General features: G+C 37.4%; 1 protein-coding gene across 1 annotated transcript; it reads left to right on the top strand.

Annotated features, from left to right (window-relative positions):
- The first annotated feature begins 8,870 nt into the window (after positions 1-8,870).
- Positions 8,871-12,313, top strand: lta (lymphotoxin alpha (TNF superfamily, member 1)). Its single transcript, XM_068569777.1, has 5 exons — positions 8,871-8,993; positions 9,644-9,686; positions 9,853-9,885; positions 10,373-10,405; positions 11,958-12,313. The coding sequence occupies exons 1-5, from the start codon at positions 8,871-8,873 to the stop codon at positions 12,311-12,313; spliced, it is 588 nt and encodes a 195-aa protein (XP_068425878.1).
- The last annotated feature ends 4,958 nt before the right edge of the window (positions 12,314-17,271 follow it).

Raw genomic sequence — 17,271 nt, 5'->3', positions numbered from 1 at the left:
CAGACTTTCCACCTCCGCTGTTCCGTCCATAAGGGGTCTTTCAGGTCTCTCAGTCTTTCTTTCAATCTCTCAGGTTGTGGGTTTATATCTTAAAATAGGTTTTGTTCTTGTACCGTCGCTGCACCCTCACACTATCATGCTCCTCTGTGTTTCCGTCTCTCAATATCCAGGGAATTGATTCTTTAAAGCAGCAGTCAGTCACATAGAGGCTGACATCCAGATGTTCAAAGGACTAGACAACCTGTGGTGGAGCCGGTCAATCACACACTGCTGCTGATTACATGGTGATTACATAGCAGTTGGTAATGAGCCAATACAGTAAAGTTTAAACATTTTAGCACATTTTAAACCCCTTTTAAAATATATAATATACATTACATGTGACTAATAAACAAAACATTTTTTCTAGAACTGGACCTATCATATATGTCCTGACAGCGGAGATGTGAAACTGGAAGGTGACGACAATACCACCTGCATGCACAGATGCTCAACTCTCATATGTACACTTAGAGATTAACAAAGGGAAATTTGTTAGGAGTCAAAATAAATATAACAACTTCACCCAAAAACATTACAGGGATTTAGTAATCTCCCCAAACTTGTATTCTAAGCAAAGGAATCCCCTGAGAGTTTCTGTTAAAACATTTGTAAAGCTCACCACTGAAATTAGTTTTGGGTGGAAGTTTTGTCTTTTTGGGCACCTGAAGGAATTTAATTCATAAATACATCACATCAATACAGTTCAAAACTTTAATGATTCTATGCTCACATTGTCTCATGTAAAAGAAGTATAGTGTCACACTGACTGGAAACAAAGCTACAACTTGCCAAAGATTATTTCCAAAATGTACAGTTGTTATTGTTATGGTGAACTCAGTACAAAAACGGTCATTCAACACGACAAAGATGGAAAGTACCTTCTTCAGCGACACATTACAATAGAAGGCTGTTTCCCTATTCCAGTCTTTGTGCTCAACAAAGTGAACTGGCCCCTGGCTGTAGCCTGATTTAATAAAGAAACGAGTGGTATCGATCGTCTCATTATCTGTCTGCCAGAAAGCAAATTAGTGTGTTTATTCATTTAACACAGAGCCTCAATATTAGGGAAATAAAACAACATGCACCTTTTTCATCCTTAATTTTGTGGTGCATTCTCTAAAATGTTCAATGAGCAGCCGGTAAGCCTGGAGCTGTCTGCTCCACCCAGTTCCTAATCCAGCCTTGACCAAGAGCGCCGCAGTTTATGGATAATCTAAATAACTGATATAAGCTTGTGGTCTTTTGAGAGAATCACCATGTTGCTGCCATGCTGGAGTCTTGTTGTTTTCATGCAGGAAGGTCAGAGCGGAGGACCCGGCTCCGAAGTGGCAGGTGGACAAACTGCCCTGAGTGCATAATTTTCCAGGAAGTAAAACCACAATTAAAGGAAACAAACTCAGAGGTCTCCCTCAGCAGATACCTGATATGGTAAACCACTTTAAAAGAATCATGATACTAATTTCAGCAGTGTCTAAAACTAGTATCACCTAAAGCATTATTAGAAAGCATTAGAAAGCATTATTTGTGTTTGTACCACAAAGATTAAATACAATGCAATAAACCGTAATCCTGCTGACAAAAAAGAAGAAAAAAAAAGCATACGGAACAGTAAACAAACAAACCGAATGGAAAACATAACCTCCTTGGTGGAGATAACTAGATGCATATGAAATAAAATAAAAACAGAAACAATACAAGATCAATAAAAGCCTAAATTACAAGACAGTATACATATCTCACGACCAGTGTTGTACTTAATAGTACCAATAGTGCAGTACCACCTTAAACAAAGGTGTACTATAAGTGTATAGTGTCGGATATAACATGTATTATAAGTACGGTATGAGTACTGTATAATATGCAATAATATATAATAAATCATATATGTTGTTGTAAAATGTGTTTTTTAGGCCTTCCTGTCCATTTGAACTAGTGTGTTTAATGGACAGTGTCTGTCTACTATTCTTCTTTTAATATTTACAGAACAAACTCACCTGCTAGCTTTTACAGATATTTAACATTTCTATGGCATCATCATATAACAAATGCCTAAAGTTAAAGTTTCAGTTTTACCTCAGTTATGACCAAAATCCAACATTCACCCTTCTGAGTTACTGGTGACTAGAAGAACATTCAGGGAATCATGAGTTGTTGTTTTTTTGTTTGGCTACAAAGCATTTTGATCAGAACATTTTCTTCTTGGGATGAACTATTTCTTTAAATAACTATACTACCTTCGGAAAGGTATACATATAAAGGTGTACATATTCCACTATAGTGTTTTTAATATTCTATATTTGTTCTCTTTCTTATTATAGTGTGTGTTTTAATTTATAAACTGTTGAGCCCTGCACAGTAATTTCAATGTGCCTGGGCTGTTGGTCTATGCAAAAATGATAAATGATAAATAAAAAAAATAAAACATGATTTAGACAAACAATTATGGCACTTGATTGTTGTAAATCAAACTATCTCTTGCATCAACTTCTTGGCCTTTTATTGGAGTGCGGCAGAGTGACTTAGGTGGTGACAGCGTCCCTGAAAAACCTGTCAAAGCTTGTCATGGTGTGTTGGTAAATGTCAGAACACCTGAAGAGAAATAAAAGATGATGCTTTTGCATCTCTGTGTTTCTTGAATCTAACAACTGAATCTTAATTTACAGAGTTTTGCAGCTATAGACAAGGATATCACAGTTTACTTCTATTGTCATTTTAATGTTGTTTTCATATTTCATATTTTACCTTTGCTGACTGAAATAACGGTCTCTTGACTCAACACATTTTTACAGGAGGTGGCAGGAACCATGAAAATCCTGGGTGACAATACAATTATTCCCTATTTTCACTGTGTAAAATTGAAACAAATAAAGCAACAATCCAAACATGTTATTGTATTCACCTTTCACAGTAGTCTTATAATGAGAACCAACATTTTTTCAAACATCAAATTACGTCATGGTTATTTGTGTTTGCAAGAATGTGATGCCATGCTGAAAAGTGGAGCCAACCATGATGTTGTTTTGATTGTTTGTTCATCCACCCATTATTCTTGTCACTTTTAACCACAAGCGATACAGCATGAGAAGAGAAAAGAAAATCACCTTTGTGGGGGAGGATCCACCCACAACCACCAGCGAAAGCCCAGGGAATTCCCATGATGCCTCTGAACAGAAATTCCTCTTCACATAGCTTTAATAAAGGCAGCAACTATATAGCCATACTGCACCCTTACTGTATGTATTTAGTAACATACTTAGTAATGCATATATTTTTGAGATTGGTTAAGGTTGTTTAAATGCTTCTGGGCTATGCAAATATGATGTACAAAGAAGTTTAACAACTCACTGTTTTGATTTGCCACTAGACTATAAGCATAAAACCGATGTAAACTGATTCATATTTGCATGAACAGCTACCGAGGCCAAACGTTTTCCACTGACAGACAGCACTGTTCGTCCTCCTCGAGCACACAGACAGGAGACCGGTGTAGTTATTCTAGTAATAACTACACCAGTATAAATATTTATCGCTGGTATAAATATTTACAAACAAGAGAAGTCCATACAATACAGCCTTGGAGAGCGGAAGTGGAATAACCCAGTTAAAGAGTAACCCCCTCTAAGGGAAGAAGTAAAGTGAAGACGGCCACAATGAGGCAGCGATAATTTTATTGGACAAAACTACACCTGGTATTCTATTGTTTGGAGAATGTTTACACGGTTCTTGCACCCACAACAAATCAGAGAGCAGATAAAAAATCTGAGAGCACAAATGCCCAGAAACGGCCTGAGGATGAGAAAAAGGGCTGAAGATGGAGCGCAGGAAACCGCTGGAATCAACAATGTATCTGAGTGCAGACAGTTCACAGTTTGAGCTGCGGTTATTTGAGTGATTATTGAAAGTGATATTATTAAGTTATGGACTCAAACTGAAACATGCTCTTGAACAAAGATAGGGGAAATAACTCCATTGTGGTTTTGTTTACTAGTTGTCAATTGTTAGAAAAATTCACTCAACACCTCGGAGTAAAATCATTAAATCAGGAACATTTATTTGTTGTAAACAGGAGTAGAGACAGAGACACAACTATACTATTTGCATATCCAAGTCTGCTCAAAGAATGAGCGAAGCACTACCTTCTTAAATAGATTATGGTTATCAATACACCGAGGCCACCATGACGTCTTCATGGCTTCATCCCACCATTACGTCTTTAAATTGACCTTGGCTTGGTATGATAACAATGGAATTGCAAGTTCTTTCAGACAGAGACATACAGATTCCCCAGTCTCATTACTATCAGGAGACTTGCCAAGTTTGTGTGTAAGATTAAACAGAGACAGTAAGGTGAGAAGTCTGAATATGACAGTGAAACTGATTATACCTAAAGATGTTTTAATCAAAGCCTAAAGATTAATTGTTGCATGTTTAATAATATGTATAATGTTGTAGAGAATTACTGCATTGTTTCAATGTATGAGAACATAATTACAATTGTTCTGTAGGACTAAACCGAGTGTCACAACGTTCTTGTTGGGCAGAGTTGAACTTTGACGTGATGTCTAATGACCTAAAAAAAGAACTACACGAGTTCTTTATTTCTGAACACATCGACTTTCATTTTGTGTCAAATCCTCGTGGAATCAAAGCTTAATTTATCAACCATTCTTATACACTGGCTTCTTGCACCTGATTGTAAATTATGTGGAGACATGAGAAAACAACAATTCATATCTGTATTTTCCCTTGAACAATCTAACTCGTTGTTAAAGTTAAGATGTACTAATGGCAAACCGTTTGTTCCCTTTGTTGTTTTGAGTGGGGACAACACCCAACAGCCCACATTCAGTCTACCGTCTGTCATGTTGAGTGTGTAGGTACGCATTTGTGTGCGTGGTTGTGTGTGTGTGTGTGTGTGTGTGTGTGTGTGTGTGTGTGTGTGTGCGTGCGTGCGTGTGGGTGTGCGTGTGTGTGTGTGTGCTTGACAGAGATATGGTAGGAGAACATCGCTGACATTTACATAATCCCAAAGAACATAGAATGGTTAAGTGGGGATGTCCCGTGGAGCATGAAACCAAAAACAGGAAAGCGAAATGGAAAAAGGACCCTCTCACTCTCACAATGTTTTCAAACCCCAAATGCAACTCTCACTTCTGTTTTCATACCAAGATTTCTTATTCTGATATTTACGTCTACATGTGAAATACTGTAGCTTTGTTCCTCTTACCATTAACACATTACACACATATAGCATCATATTGTAATTGCTGGTCAAAGGGACACATCACTACAAAATCTAAAATACTAATATCAATCTAGAGGGTTTGAGCTGCCTGTTTTGGAGATATGGCCGTAATGAAGTCAACCCTCTCTTGAATATAATGAGACTATCCAGAGACCTTGTTGTGAGCAGTTTTATGATTGTGGACTATCTTGACAAACTGGGTCCTGATTTCTAGAAAATGACATTGCTGTATAGTTTTTCTATGTATTTTTTGGGCATTTGAGCATCCCAAGCCGAGTGCCATATAGTCTCATTATAATCGAGAGAAGGCACACATCTTTATGGCCGATATAAATAGTAGTACAGGTAAGAGAAAAAAATGTATTTCCTTTTCCCAAGAAATTACATTTGTAGCATACACAATTGTTTTCCCAAATATGTTGTGCTGAATGCTTTTTGTAGTATAACTGCTGGTAGAATTATGTTTCAAGGCTTCAGTGCTGCAGCGCAGTTCTGAGCATAGGAGCATGGAGGTGACACCAGAGATCGGATCCCCAATCCTGTGATCAGATTTAGGCAACAAAAGCACTTTCAGGTTGAGCAAAGACTGGTGTTCATCTTTCCTTAAAGTTAACTAAGAGCTGTGAATGCCATACACATGTTAAATAATGCTGTTATTGCTACAAGCAGATATTGTCTCGCAAGATTGGCTATTTTGGTGGAAAACAAAACTACTGCGTCAGTATCAGTTTTATTAATGCATGTTAATAGAAAACATGATCCGGTCAAAATTACATTTCCTTTAAAATATGCCTTTGCAAATCAATGTATACCAACACAGTTGCTTGGAGACAGGGTTGACATCCACTCTTCTTTAGGTTATGCTGAAACCTCATATTAGCTTTGGGATAATTTTTGGTCCAAAGAATGAGGGATATGACTCTACTAACTTAACAATGACTGACACCACATGAAACTGGGCGGGTCTTCTTCCAGTAAAGGTAAATATGGGAAAGACGCCCTCCCCCATTTGCTCTATTTACCATTTTATAAAGATGTATGTAGTACCCATCCAAACCAAAGAGATTTAATGTGTGAAGTATCCCAAGTAGTAAAAGTAAAATTAACCTGTGCAGTTCCTGGCATGATTGGATTGTAGGTAAATTTCTCTTCAATGTGATTTCATTCAAGTCAAACACTTAACGATGCTGGAAATTACTGTTTTGGGAGCTTCTTCTTCTTTCTTTCTTTTTTTTTTTAACCCTTTGACCTTTAAATCTTCAACAAATGACATTTGTTTAGCTGTGTACTTCTTTCATTTATAAAATGTGTGGTAAAACTAAGATTAAACCAAAGTAGTATTAGATTAAAATTGTGCAGTTTGTCCTTTAAACTTTAAATCTGCTGCATGTATGTGTTTAGCTGATATTGTTATTAAGTCTTCATTGAGAAAAGAGACTCTGAAGAGAAACCGAATGAGGCAACATGCAGCGTGTGAAAACGTGTTGCACTCAAGTGTATTTCCTCATTACACATGAGCTCTATTTAGATCAAATGCATGTTGTGAAGAAAAAGTCCCTGTCATAGTGGTTTGGGTGTGAAACTCAAGTGACCTATAGGTAATCACAAACCACCCACAACAAATATCACAGATCTGTGAGGGCCCGCACCACAGACCTTTTTATTTGTGTCATTAAAACGCTGGATATCTTATTCCACATACCTGAATTGTAAAACAAAATATATATACTTACATTTACATTTTTTGAAATGATCACATTGAAGGGACTTGAAGCTATCCCTTTGTTTTCACACATTAATCATCCCTTTGTTTTTACACATTTAATTATCCAATAAAAGTTTCACACTAGCTGTGAAACGGTGTTTCTCAGTTCCGCCCCCCTGTCCATGTTACTCTATTGCAATTCTTCTGGTGCCACCTACATCACAGCCTCCCTCCTTCTCTCCGTCCAACCACACAGTATCTACAGAGATTACATCTTCACTGCATTGCCCATGTAAAAGGGAAAGCCCTGTCAACTTGACATGTTCCTCAAAGAGGAGCAGCAAATGAATTTGTACACTGAGAGAGCAACACACACTGGGTGAGTCAAGACATAGTGAGGGAATTTAGTTCCTCTCTTAAATGTGTTTTAAAACATTGTTTTAAAGTATAATAGCCTTCATGATAGTTTTCAGTGCTATGCAGATATGATCATTATTGTTGTTAAGATACTGAAATTCCTTCCAGGGGAAGTCCGTGATCAAGGAGATGTTATTTTATGTTGGTCAGGGGTCAAATGTACCATTGATATTACAGCAGAACAACTAATTTAACAAGATGTGTTGGGATATTGTTTTGAATCACTGATTGAGTAATTAACTATAGCGCTGTACCTTTCTAGGATACTCAGTTACATGAAAGATTTACTATGGTTTAAAATACTCCTTTGGAATGACCATTGGTTTGATGTTTTTTTCCACTACAGACCCTGAGAGGTGTTCGTCAGATGTATGGTTTTCCATTTGTGATTGTATCTTCGTATTCATCAGAAACATAACAGTTCATTGAGAGATTATCTCACAGTTAGTCTTTTCACTGTCAAACATGCTGTGTCTGAAATTAAACGTGCTGCACTTACTGATCATCGTGCATCACGTATAGTGAGTGGAATGTAAAGCAGAGCAATGTGCTTATACCAGTATGCTTCTGGAAATCACCCGCTGATCATTTTAACATTCTTGTTGAAAGGTTATGGAGTTTGATTGACAGCCACTTGATGTACAATTCTGGGTCACTGGTATTTTTAGCAGCAAAGTTACAGTCACTGTCATTAATAATAAACAACCAAACAACAAACAATACACTGACAGGCTACTCTGTGCAGGACTACTACAAATAACAAATACAATACAATAAAATAAATGCTCCCTAAAGGTTAAATCCAAGAGAAGCAGCAGCATGGCATATGAGCTGAGGACACATTTACCCAGAATGCAATAGGTGCAATAGAGCTGATCTGATGTAATGTTGCGTAGTGTAGTCTAGTTACTTGTCAGGTTGAAGTCTACAGGAAAAAGTGATTTTAGACTTCTTTTTTTTAAAATCTATGTCGTATTTTATGCGTTTTGACCTGTATTGTTGTTAACATTTTCATTGTCTGACGTTTTGTGGTTGTTGCCTTATCATAAAGACAGATATAAAAAAGATATTGTGATCCTTTATGTAGAAGTAAACATTTTCAAGTAATACAACGGAAAAATACTTCTTCACAGGTAAAAAGTCCAGCAATAAAAATCGTACTTCAAATATTGTCAGCAAAATATACGTAATGTGTTAAAACTGATGCATTAATGTATGAGGTTTCCTTCCTCTTTGCTGGTTTTATCATTCTCAAAGATTTGTAGTAATAACCTCATCATATGTTTTTCAGGTAATATATTAAGTAGCTCAAAAATGTATGTATTCAAGAACAGTACTAGTACAAGTACAGTACAAATGTATTGTTTTCACCACTGCCTAATGTTGGTCAAAACTACTTGCATCCAGGAAGGAATTATCTTCTCAAATCTATCATGTGTGTTTGTGTGTGTATTCAACAGAATGGAGGGACAATCAAGGTCCTCTCACAAGTACCTGCTGCTGCAGGTGTGGTGTGGCATGCTCACTGTGGCCATGGTGGTTATCGCTGCTCTTCTCATTTCAATCAAACCGAGGTCAACTGAGGTCAGTGCATCTGTCACAAGAGACGAGAAAATGAAATTTAGATTGATATTCACTGCTCCAGTGGCTGCTATGAGTGTCAGCAGTTACCTGAATGACTGAATACTGATGAAGTCAGAACAGTATGGACTATATTAGACTGCATAGTTTTTCTCATATAGCTGATATGTGAGCAGAATGTCTTTTTGTAATTGAATGCCATGACGTCATGTCTCAGTTGTACAATTCCACTTGTGTAATTCTCACAATGTCACATGGACACCATAAGTAATGTGTGATTAATATTATTGTTATTTTATCAAAAAAGAAGCCTTGTATTTGATGAAAATTGGGACTGACTTCTGTCATTATATATTATTTTTCTGAAAAATGTAAAGATGTTTCTTTATTGTTTGAGAAGATTCTCTATACTTTCATCTTCATATTTTAGCTTGTGATTTTAGCTTTCGAAAAAACACACTGGATACTCATATAAAATATACACATTTCCCACCAAGTTTATGCACACGATGATATTTTGGAGAAGCATGGTTTTCCCTGACACAAAATGTAACTTGTAGTTCTTTATTGCCATTTGCCTTTGAGACAACAAACTAACAAGATGATTATGGTGATGATGCAGAAGATGATGGTTTGTTTTCCATCTTTTCTAGGAAGAAGTCTCAACACTGAAGCCAGTCAACATCATTCCAACAGGTACGTAGATGTAAAATGTCACTGTTCACATCAAACAGTACCTTTCAAAGTAACCTCATATCATATATTGCAAAATTAAGATTTTATGATTATTTTAATAAAATTGATTAAAAAACATCACATGTACATGAATCTAACTGGATTTAACTCAAATCTTTTCTTTTAGTCAACAGTATTGTGGCTCCCTCGAAGTCAACAGGTAAGTTATAGATGATTTTATTACCAATATCTCAAACCTTTAAAGGTCTAATTTGGAGGACATTGGGTGGGATCTAGTGGTGAGGTTGCAGATGTGCCAAATGTGTAAGAGAATGCAAAAAACGCACACAAAAAAAACAAAAAAAACCCTGCAAAAGGCCCTTTTTAGATATAGTGTTTGGTTTGTCCAATCTGGGCCATTGTAGAAACATGGCAGCCAGCTATGTCTATATAACCTAGTATGCAGATACAAACGGCTAGGTAATAAGGTAATAAACACACAATGAGGTGATTATACACCAAAGAAAACATACTTCAAAATATTACATTACATTTCTGCAGATAGATCCCCAAAATGTTACACACTGTTCTTTTAAGAAGAAATTACAACAAACCGAAAGATGTCAATGTGAGAATTTAACATGGACTGTGAACATGTCTATAGCTATCACATTTTCAAATAACTCTAAAAATATGTGGTTTTTCAGGATCCTCTGTCTCATACATCCAGCTAACCAAGAGTAAGTACTTCTAGTTAATATTCAGATGAATTGTCGTGGCTTCTTCTTGTGTGCTAAATGTATGTGTTTTGATTATCATATATTGTCACGTATATATTTTTAGTTAGCTGGAGATGGCATGTGTCAAAGTTACTTCTTTAGTCCTGTCCTTGAACTTGAGAGCAAATCTAAAATGTCTTCGGTTGCGTTGGGTTCTAAAATGTCAGTGCTCCATCTTGCATTTCTCAGTTTAGTTATTTTTTACCATGAAGAACCGGTCCAGCATAAATAATGAGATGTCAGGATGAGATATTTCCAATACCCAAGAAAACTAAAATCAACAGTCTGTGTCGGGTTCTGTTGTCGGTGCCTGAAACTTCAAAGAGCAAGTACGTCTTTCTGGAGCTGTCATTTTACTGACTTTCACGAAGAGAAAACTACATCATGAAAAGAGACAGAGATGCTTTCTTGCCCAAAGAAGTCTGATCAAAATGCACGATGCGGTCTGAGCACAAGCCCTGACTCTCTTTTTTAACTGGCCTCTCTCGCTGTCATTGCCTCTACACATTTGACGCCTCCAGATGCCGGCTGCAACAAGTTCAGACATGCTTTATGGGAGCTGCTGAAAGTCATTCTGAGAAACGTAGGAAGTATTTCAGTGAAGCAGATGACGACGCGGCAGGTTGAGGGGAAGTGGCTGCACCACAGAGTAAATAACAACAAAAATAATTCCCAATCTCAATTATTTAATTTATATTATAAGTGTAATATTTAGATGTATTTTCCACAAGTTACAGGGATATTGAACATTACTTGACATTTCTGTACATGTGCCAGTTTAACCACCTTGACATAATTTCAACTGCAGTCCCACAGTCACATTTTTCTGCCAATGTTACAAAAGTGTTTGTTATTTAACATGACATATTCATGTGTATCTGTTTTTGTCTTGGCTTTTTTCATCGGTTTAAAATGGGGTTCGGACGATGTCACCAATTTTCAGTGAACCAATCGTACATATAAAAAGTTGTGCGACAATCTTGTCTACTTTTCCACTTGAAAATGAAATTGTACGGTGGATGTATTACTCTCCAGTTGAACAGCTATTATATCTAATAGATTAAAGTAAACTTGACACATTCACACAAATGCATCTGCATGCGCACACAGGCTGAGATAAAGAGCTCTTGTGTTTCCAGTCACATGCAATGTGATTCTCCCACCACACTGCTTTTTTCCTCTGTGAAGTGGGTTTCTAAAGCCTCAACAAACCTGAAGCGGAGCTGTCATGTGGGCTGCACCGACTTATGGCATAATTAAAGCCCACATCCCACAGTTTGTCAGAGGATACGCAGTCTGCCAAAATGTAAGGAAAGGATCCATTCATTTAAATATCAACTTTGCTAAGCTGATGTGAAAATGTGAGGGTGAATTTTTCAAAGGGCCTGTGCAGGTAATTGAACTACACTCCGTGCCAAAGAGCTCTCATATGTCAACGGCTTCAGTTTTATGAGCGAGGTAAAATGCTTGTACAGCTGAGCGACTAAAGAAAAGCTTGCCAAATCTCTTGCAGCTCTGGAGAATTCCTCTTGGCATAACCCCGGCCCCAGATGTCCCTCCTGCTCCCTTTACCTGCGCAACGACTCCATCCACTGCACCAAGAGCAGCCTCTACTTCTTCTACGCCCAGGTCACCTTCCACAAGCTTCAGAAAAGTCAGACAAAATCTGTGATTTTGAAAAAAAATCCAACATCTGGGACAGAAATTAAGATACTGGTGGAGGGGACCTTCCCGCCCACAACAGAGGGCTCTGTGTGGGTGGCCAATATTGTGAGCCTCACAGAGGGAGACAGTGTCAGCTTAGATATCAAGGGTGATTTTCTAAAAAACCATATGTCGACTTTCTGGGGCGCCTATGAGCTTCATTAGCATGGCTGCACTCAAGTATTTGTTTCAACAAAAGCTGTTCACATCCTTTATTTTCTTTAAATATGTTGTGCCATTGATCAACAATTATTGAATACAATTGTTTTGCAGGTTAGTAAATCATGGAACACTAAATCCCTTCGGGTGGGAAAGGTCATAACCACAGATTGTACTGACCTTTTCATAAAAAGGTCACATCCTCACATCTTATTGACCTTTGGACGAAAACATCTTGGCAAAAAAAAATACTGTATCATTCCAACCTCCACATTAAAGTAATCCACCTGATTCTGAATCTTAAAACTGTGATGGTTGGTGGTCTTGTAAAATTTTAAGCGAACTGCATTTTAAATTAACGTAAGCTGTGACTGTCTGGAGCATGTTTGTTTTCACTGTTATGGTCTTGTATAACTCATGAAATTTAATATAATATTACTGTGGTTTGATTTCCAGTAGGAGAGGCAAATAAAAAAAGTAATTAAAAGAAATATATTTTTGAACCATTGAGTCACTTTACTGACTTTATATTTGTACTGAGAGCTGCCGGCTGACCACATGGTGGTGCCACCTTCCCCTAAATAAGAGGGAGTCACTTGCTCACCATTATTTCTACCAATAACTATACACAGCTTAAGAACACATTGTAGTCATCGGCCATTTAAAAAAAATAACAACACAAACCACAAAAACAATCCAATGGACGCCTGAGAAATTTCCATCGTATTATTGAAAAACACTGCCAGTATCGTTACTCCTCTCATTGTTCTTGTGCTAACAGTGTACACACCTACTGCACATTACATGACGCTGTACAACTTTAATTAGGAGTTGCATTGAGCAGGCAGGAGCAACAGGTGCAGAACAGGAAGCCACATACGCGGTGCAACATCAGACACACTGTTTCCGCTTTACATCCACAGACATATTTGAACTCAAAACGCCCTCTGATCAGACTCTTTGGCGGCAGCTCGGTCCCTCTCTAATGCAATAGGAGCTAAAACTTTTCTGACACTCAATGCTGAGTGCATATAAACCAGTTGCACATGATGTTAATGGTTTGTCTTTCTGACCTCAGCACTGAGGCCTTACAAATATATACTAATTAAGCTGCTGATATTGCTCTACCCAGAAATACAAAGCAAGTCCCTGTTTCTTAGTAGATTTTAAGCAGCTTAATTGGGATCTATTTGCTAAACTGAATAGGATTACTCAATACAGCCAACATTAAAACCTTTAAAAAAGCTCATGAGCCCAGAACTCATTTGACCCCAATGCAAGTAAAAAGTGTATACTTCTTTATAGCCTCTTAGTCTGCATTATTACAGACTAAGAGGCTACATGCATGCTAATGGCTCTTTTCTTCAGCACAGTGGTGCAATACAACCTCTATCTTGCCCCAAATATATCAAAAATGCAACAAATAAAGTAGTGTACATTCATATTAAGTGTCTGTAATCTTAATTTAAAGCTAAGCATATTGAGTAAAGTGTTTGTGTTGTATAGCGAAGAGGGAATGAGTGAACGAGGGAGTGATTTCGGTCACAGCCATGCTTATGTATAGCAGGTATGAGGTTTACCCTGTTGATGGTCTTAGCTTTAGTGTGTTAGCATGCTAAAGTTTGCTGGTTAGACCTAAATTCAAAGTATAATCTGGGAATGTTGAGATATTTCACCAGCAATATAGAGAGTCATGCCACTGTAAATGCCATTTCTAAAGCTCTAATTCTAGCATTAACTCTCTGCTGAAAACTGAACCTATCTGTCTGTTCAAACTGTCCTCCCTTTCTAAGATAGTGTCACTGTCCTGGTAAAAAATCTAAAAAAAAATCCTCACAAAGAACCCTTGAGCACTCCCTCATATGCAGCATATTATCCCAGAATTTGTTACAGTTTAATTACTGTGTGATTCACTCACTTTGTTGTCATTGCTTTATAAATAGCATTTACTTCACAATGTGACGTCGCATCCCCTTTGTGTGAGGCCCACTCTTGCCCTTCACTGTATCAGTGTTCACACGACCTGTGCACACGTGGGCCACTTTAAGAGCAGGATTTACAGAAAATGGGCAGTATGACATCACCTCCAACAGGTATCTTAGGCTGTCGACTTCCTCACACATTTTCCACAACACTTGATCCTTTGTTCTCTTGTGCATTTGTAGTTTTGCAAGGATTGTTGGTCAGGCTTGTCATTTGAAATCAGCTTCTTAGTTGGGACTTACGATAATATTTTGAGTTTCACATAAAAACAGAAGTGTTCTCATCTACATGTATTTGGTTCAGCCAATAAAAAGACAGAGTAAAAAACATGATCAAACAATAAAACACATGGAGACAAAATGAGAAAACAAGTTGAGGAACTGCTGGTGGTAATGTGGGGAGGATTAGCATAAAATAATGTGATGGTGTACTGTTTATAGAAACATTTCTTCTACTGTTCTGAGCACTCAGCAGAGGTTTTTTTTTATTTCATTTTAAGAGGTTGCAAACCATGATGCTCAATTTGCAGGGCATTTCTGGTTTGTATCAAATAATCACATTACCGCTAAAGGTTTTTTCAATGATATTATAGTCTTTCTTCCAGGCATTTCTACAATTACTGCCAGAGAGTTAACTTTTATATATTTTCAAAAAGCCTTCTTTGCAAGTTGTAGTGTTAAAAGTTCTATTCAATAATTTCTATTCAGCTTTAATATGCATACATTTTGTTATTACAGCAAAACAATATACACTTTCTAGAAAGTACAAATGTTGCATTAATGCAGGGGTGGACAACAATGCACTAACATGCACTACACTGACAACAAAGCAGAGAGAAGCTCAGATTACGAAACTTACAGCAACTTAATTCTGGGCTCAAGTCGACATTACACTATTATCTTTACATGAAACATGGTTGTTTGCTGCTCTATTAATGATCTGCATGTTGAAAAGAACATTTAAGATAAACTTAAATATTATTCACAATTCGACAAGGATCGTAAAAATAAACATACTCATTCAGTGGCAGAGTGGCCTTTTTCAGTGTACTTTATTATATTTCTGTATTATTATCAACATATTACACAGCATGTAATTGTTGCAGCTGGCATAACTGATGGTTTCATGCTGGTGGGTAGTTTAATTTATAAGGATGTAACAGCTTATGCTTATGCAAAGTATGTACAAGTACCTCAAACTTGTACTTGAGTAAATGTACTCAAGTAGTTAAGATACAGATTTGTGTTAATGTAGACACGGAAAAAAATACAACTTCCTAATATGTTGTTCCTGCCTTATGGCCTAGCCTGGAAGAAGAAGGGAAACTTCTATCATCACTTCTTATGTCTTATCAGTGACCATGTTTGTCAATCATCAGACTTTAAGTCACGATCACAGGATGTACTTCCTCTATTCCAGTGTGTTTTTTTGTTTGGCTTAGGTAATTGTACCTTTGGACACATTTATGTGTAGTTGAACCAACTGATCACCATGTGATTAACTACTGGGGGAAAATGTTTATCAATAAAGGGTTTTTATATTTAGAATCAAGCTGTAATTTTAGAGATTCCAATCTGAGGAAGAAGGGATTATTGCATGAAGTTACATTCATTTGGACTTCTGCAAAAACAAAATAAACAAACTTTCTGGCCACAAAGGTGTTTGTCGACTGACAAACGTAAAATGTATGAAATGCAGGACTCTATGCCCTTAAGATTAGAGAAGTGGACCTCGGTACTGGGTAAATCCAAAGACAAGGCTTTCTGCCTCCCTCCAAAAATACTGTTGGGATTCCCTTTAGCAAAACACTTTACCAACAACTTCTGCTAAAAGAGCAATAGCAGATGTGAAACAATAAAAAACATAAGCATTCTCAAAGGTCAAGCTAGTATCTCTCCTGTGACGGTGCTGCATGTGAGCGTCACACTGACTGCATCTGTAACTGCCTCACAGAACCAAAACAGATTTCATTGCTGGTTAAAGTCTTTAATGTGTGTTGATCCTGTTACCCAAAGCTCCCAGCATCAAAACCAAACAAGGAGAAGCAGCTTTTTAGTTTCTGTGCTTCCTGAATACTTGAGGTCTGCTAAAACTCTCATCTCATTTAAATAGGTGGTTAAATAAAATATTGTTTACTGCACCTTCCAATAAATTAGATGCATAACTTATTTTTAGGGCCGGGCAAAGTTGAAAAAAATTAATCGCGATTAATCGCATGATTTTTCTGCGATTAATAGCATTATGTGCCAAATTCAACAATGAAGTAAAAAACTAGTGTATTGTATGCTTTTATTTGAAAGTAATGTTACCAGAACAATATGTTAGCACTCTGGAGCAACAGCAAGTTAACATACACACACACATATATATATATATATATATATATTAAGTAGTAAGGGTCCCTGTGAGGGACAAACCGCTCCTTCTTTTGTCAGTTTTTCTTCTTTAGTGAGAAAAGTCCAGTCTGTGTTGGCTTGAACAAGTGCACTGAACATCTTGTGATGTGAGGAAAGTTCTCCTCTTGAGAGAAGAGTAAAGATCCAGAAGTGATGCTGCTTTAAAGTGCTCTGCATGGATCAGACCGCGGGGTCAGGAGCTTTGTGCATGCACGATTAACTTTCAATCTGGACGCGGAACCTGCCGGTACATATTCCTATAGTGTATTTGTCCGCTTGTGAGCGCGTGTGAAGCGGCTGGCGGCAGCACCGCTGCTTGTTGAAAACAAAAGCTACAGAACAATACGTGCTTTACGTCAGACTCACTTCGTCACGCTGCCAGTCTGCTGCGTAATGAAGTCAGGCTGCGGCAGCGCGCGCATCAGCATGAATCGCCTTTAAAGTGAAAGCAGTGTCGCTGTAATGCCTTCAGGGCGTTTATCTTGTTTATTTATTTTTCATGTTTAATTGACCTCATGCTTATTATTAATCTATTTCTTTGCTTGTCTATTTTATTTTTTATTTTTTATACACATGGTTGTTCTC

This window comes from Clinocottus analis, unplaced genomic scaffold, assembly GCF_023055335.1.
Source record: "Clinocottus analis isolate CAN_PGR_092001 unplaced genomic scaffold, fCliAna1.0.p SCAF_9, whole genome shotgun sequence".
NCBI lineage: Eukaryota > Metazoa > Chordata > Actinopteri > Perciformes > Cottidae > Clinocottus > Clinocottus analis.
Note: the sequence above shows the minus strand (reverse complement) of the source record. Positions and strands in the feature narration are given on the sequence as shown.

Coding starts and splice junctions, on each gene's coding strand:
- lta (XM_068569777.1), top strand. CDS start 8,871: ATGGAGGGACAATCAAGGTCCTCTCACAAGTACCTGCTGCTGCAGGTG. Junction 9,886..10,372: donor GGCTCCCTCGAAGTCAACAG/GTAAGTTATAGA, acceptor GTGGTTTTTCAG/GATCCTCTGTCTCATACATC. Junction 10,406..11,957: donor ATACATCCAGCTAACCAAGA/GTAAGTACTTCT, acceptor AATCTCTTGCAG/CTCTGGAGAATTCCTCTTGG.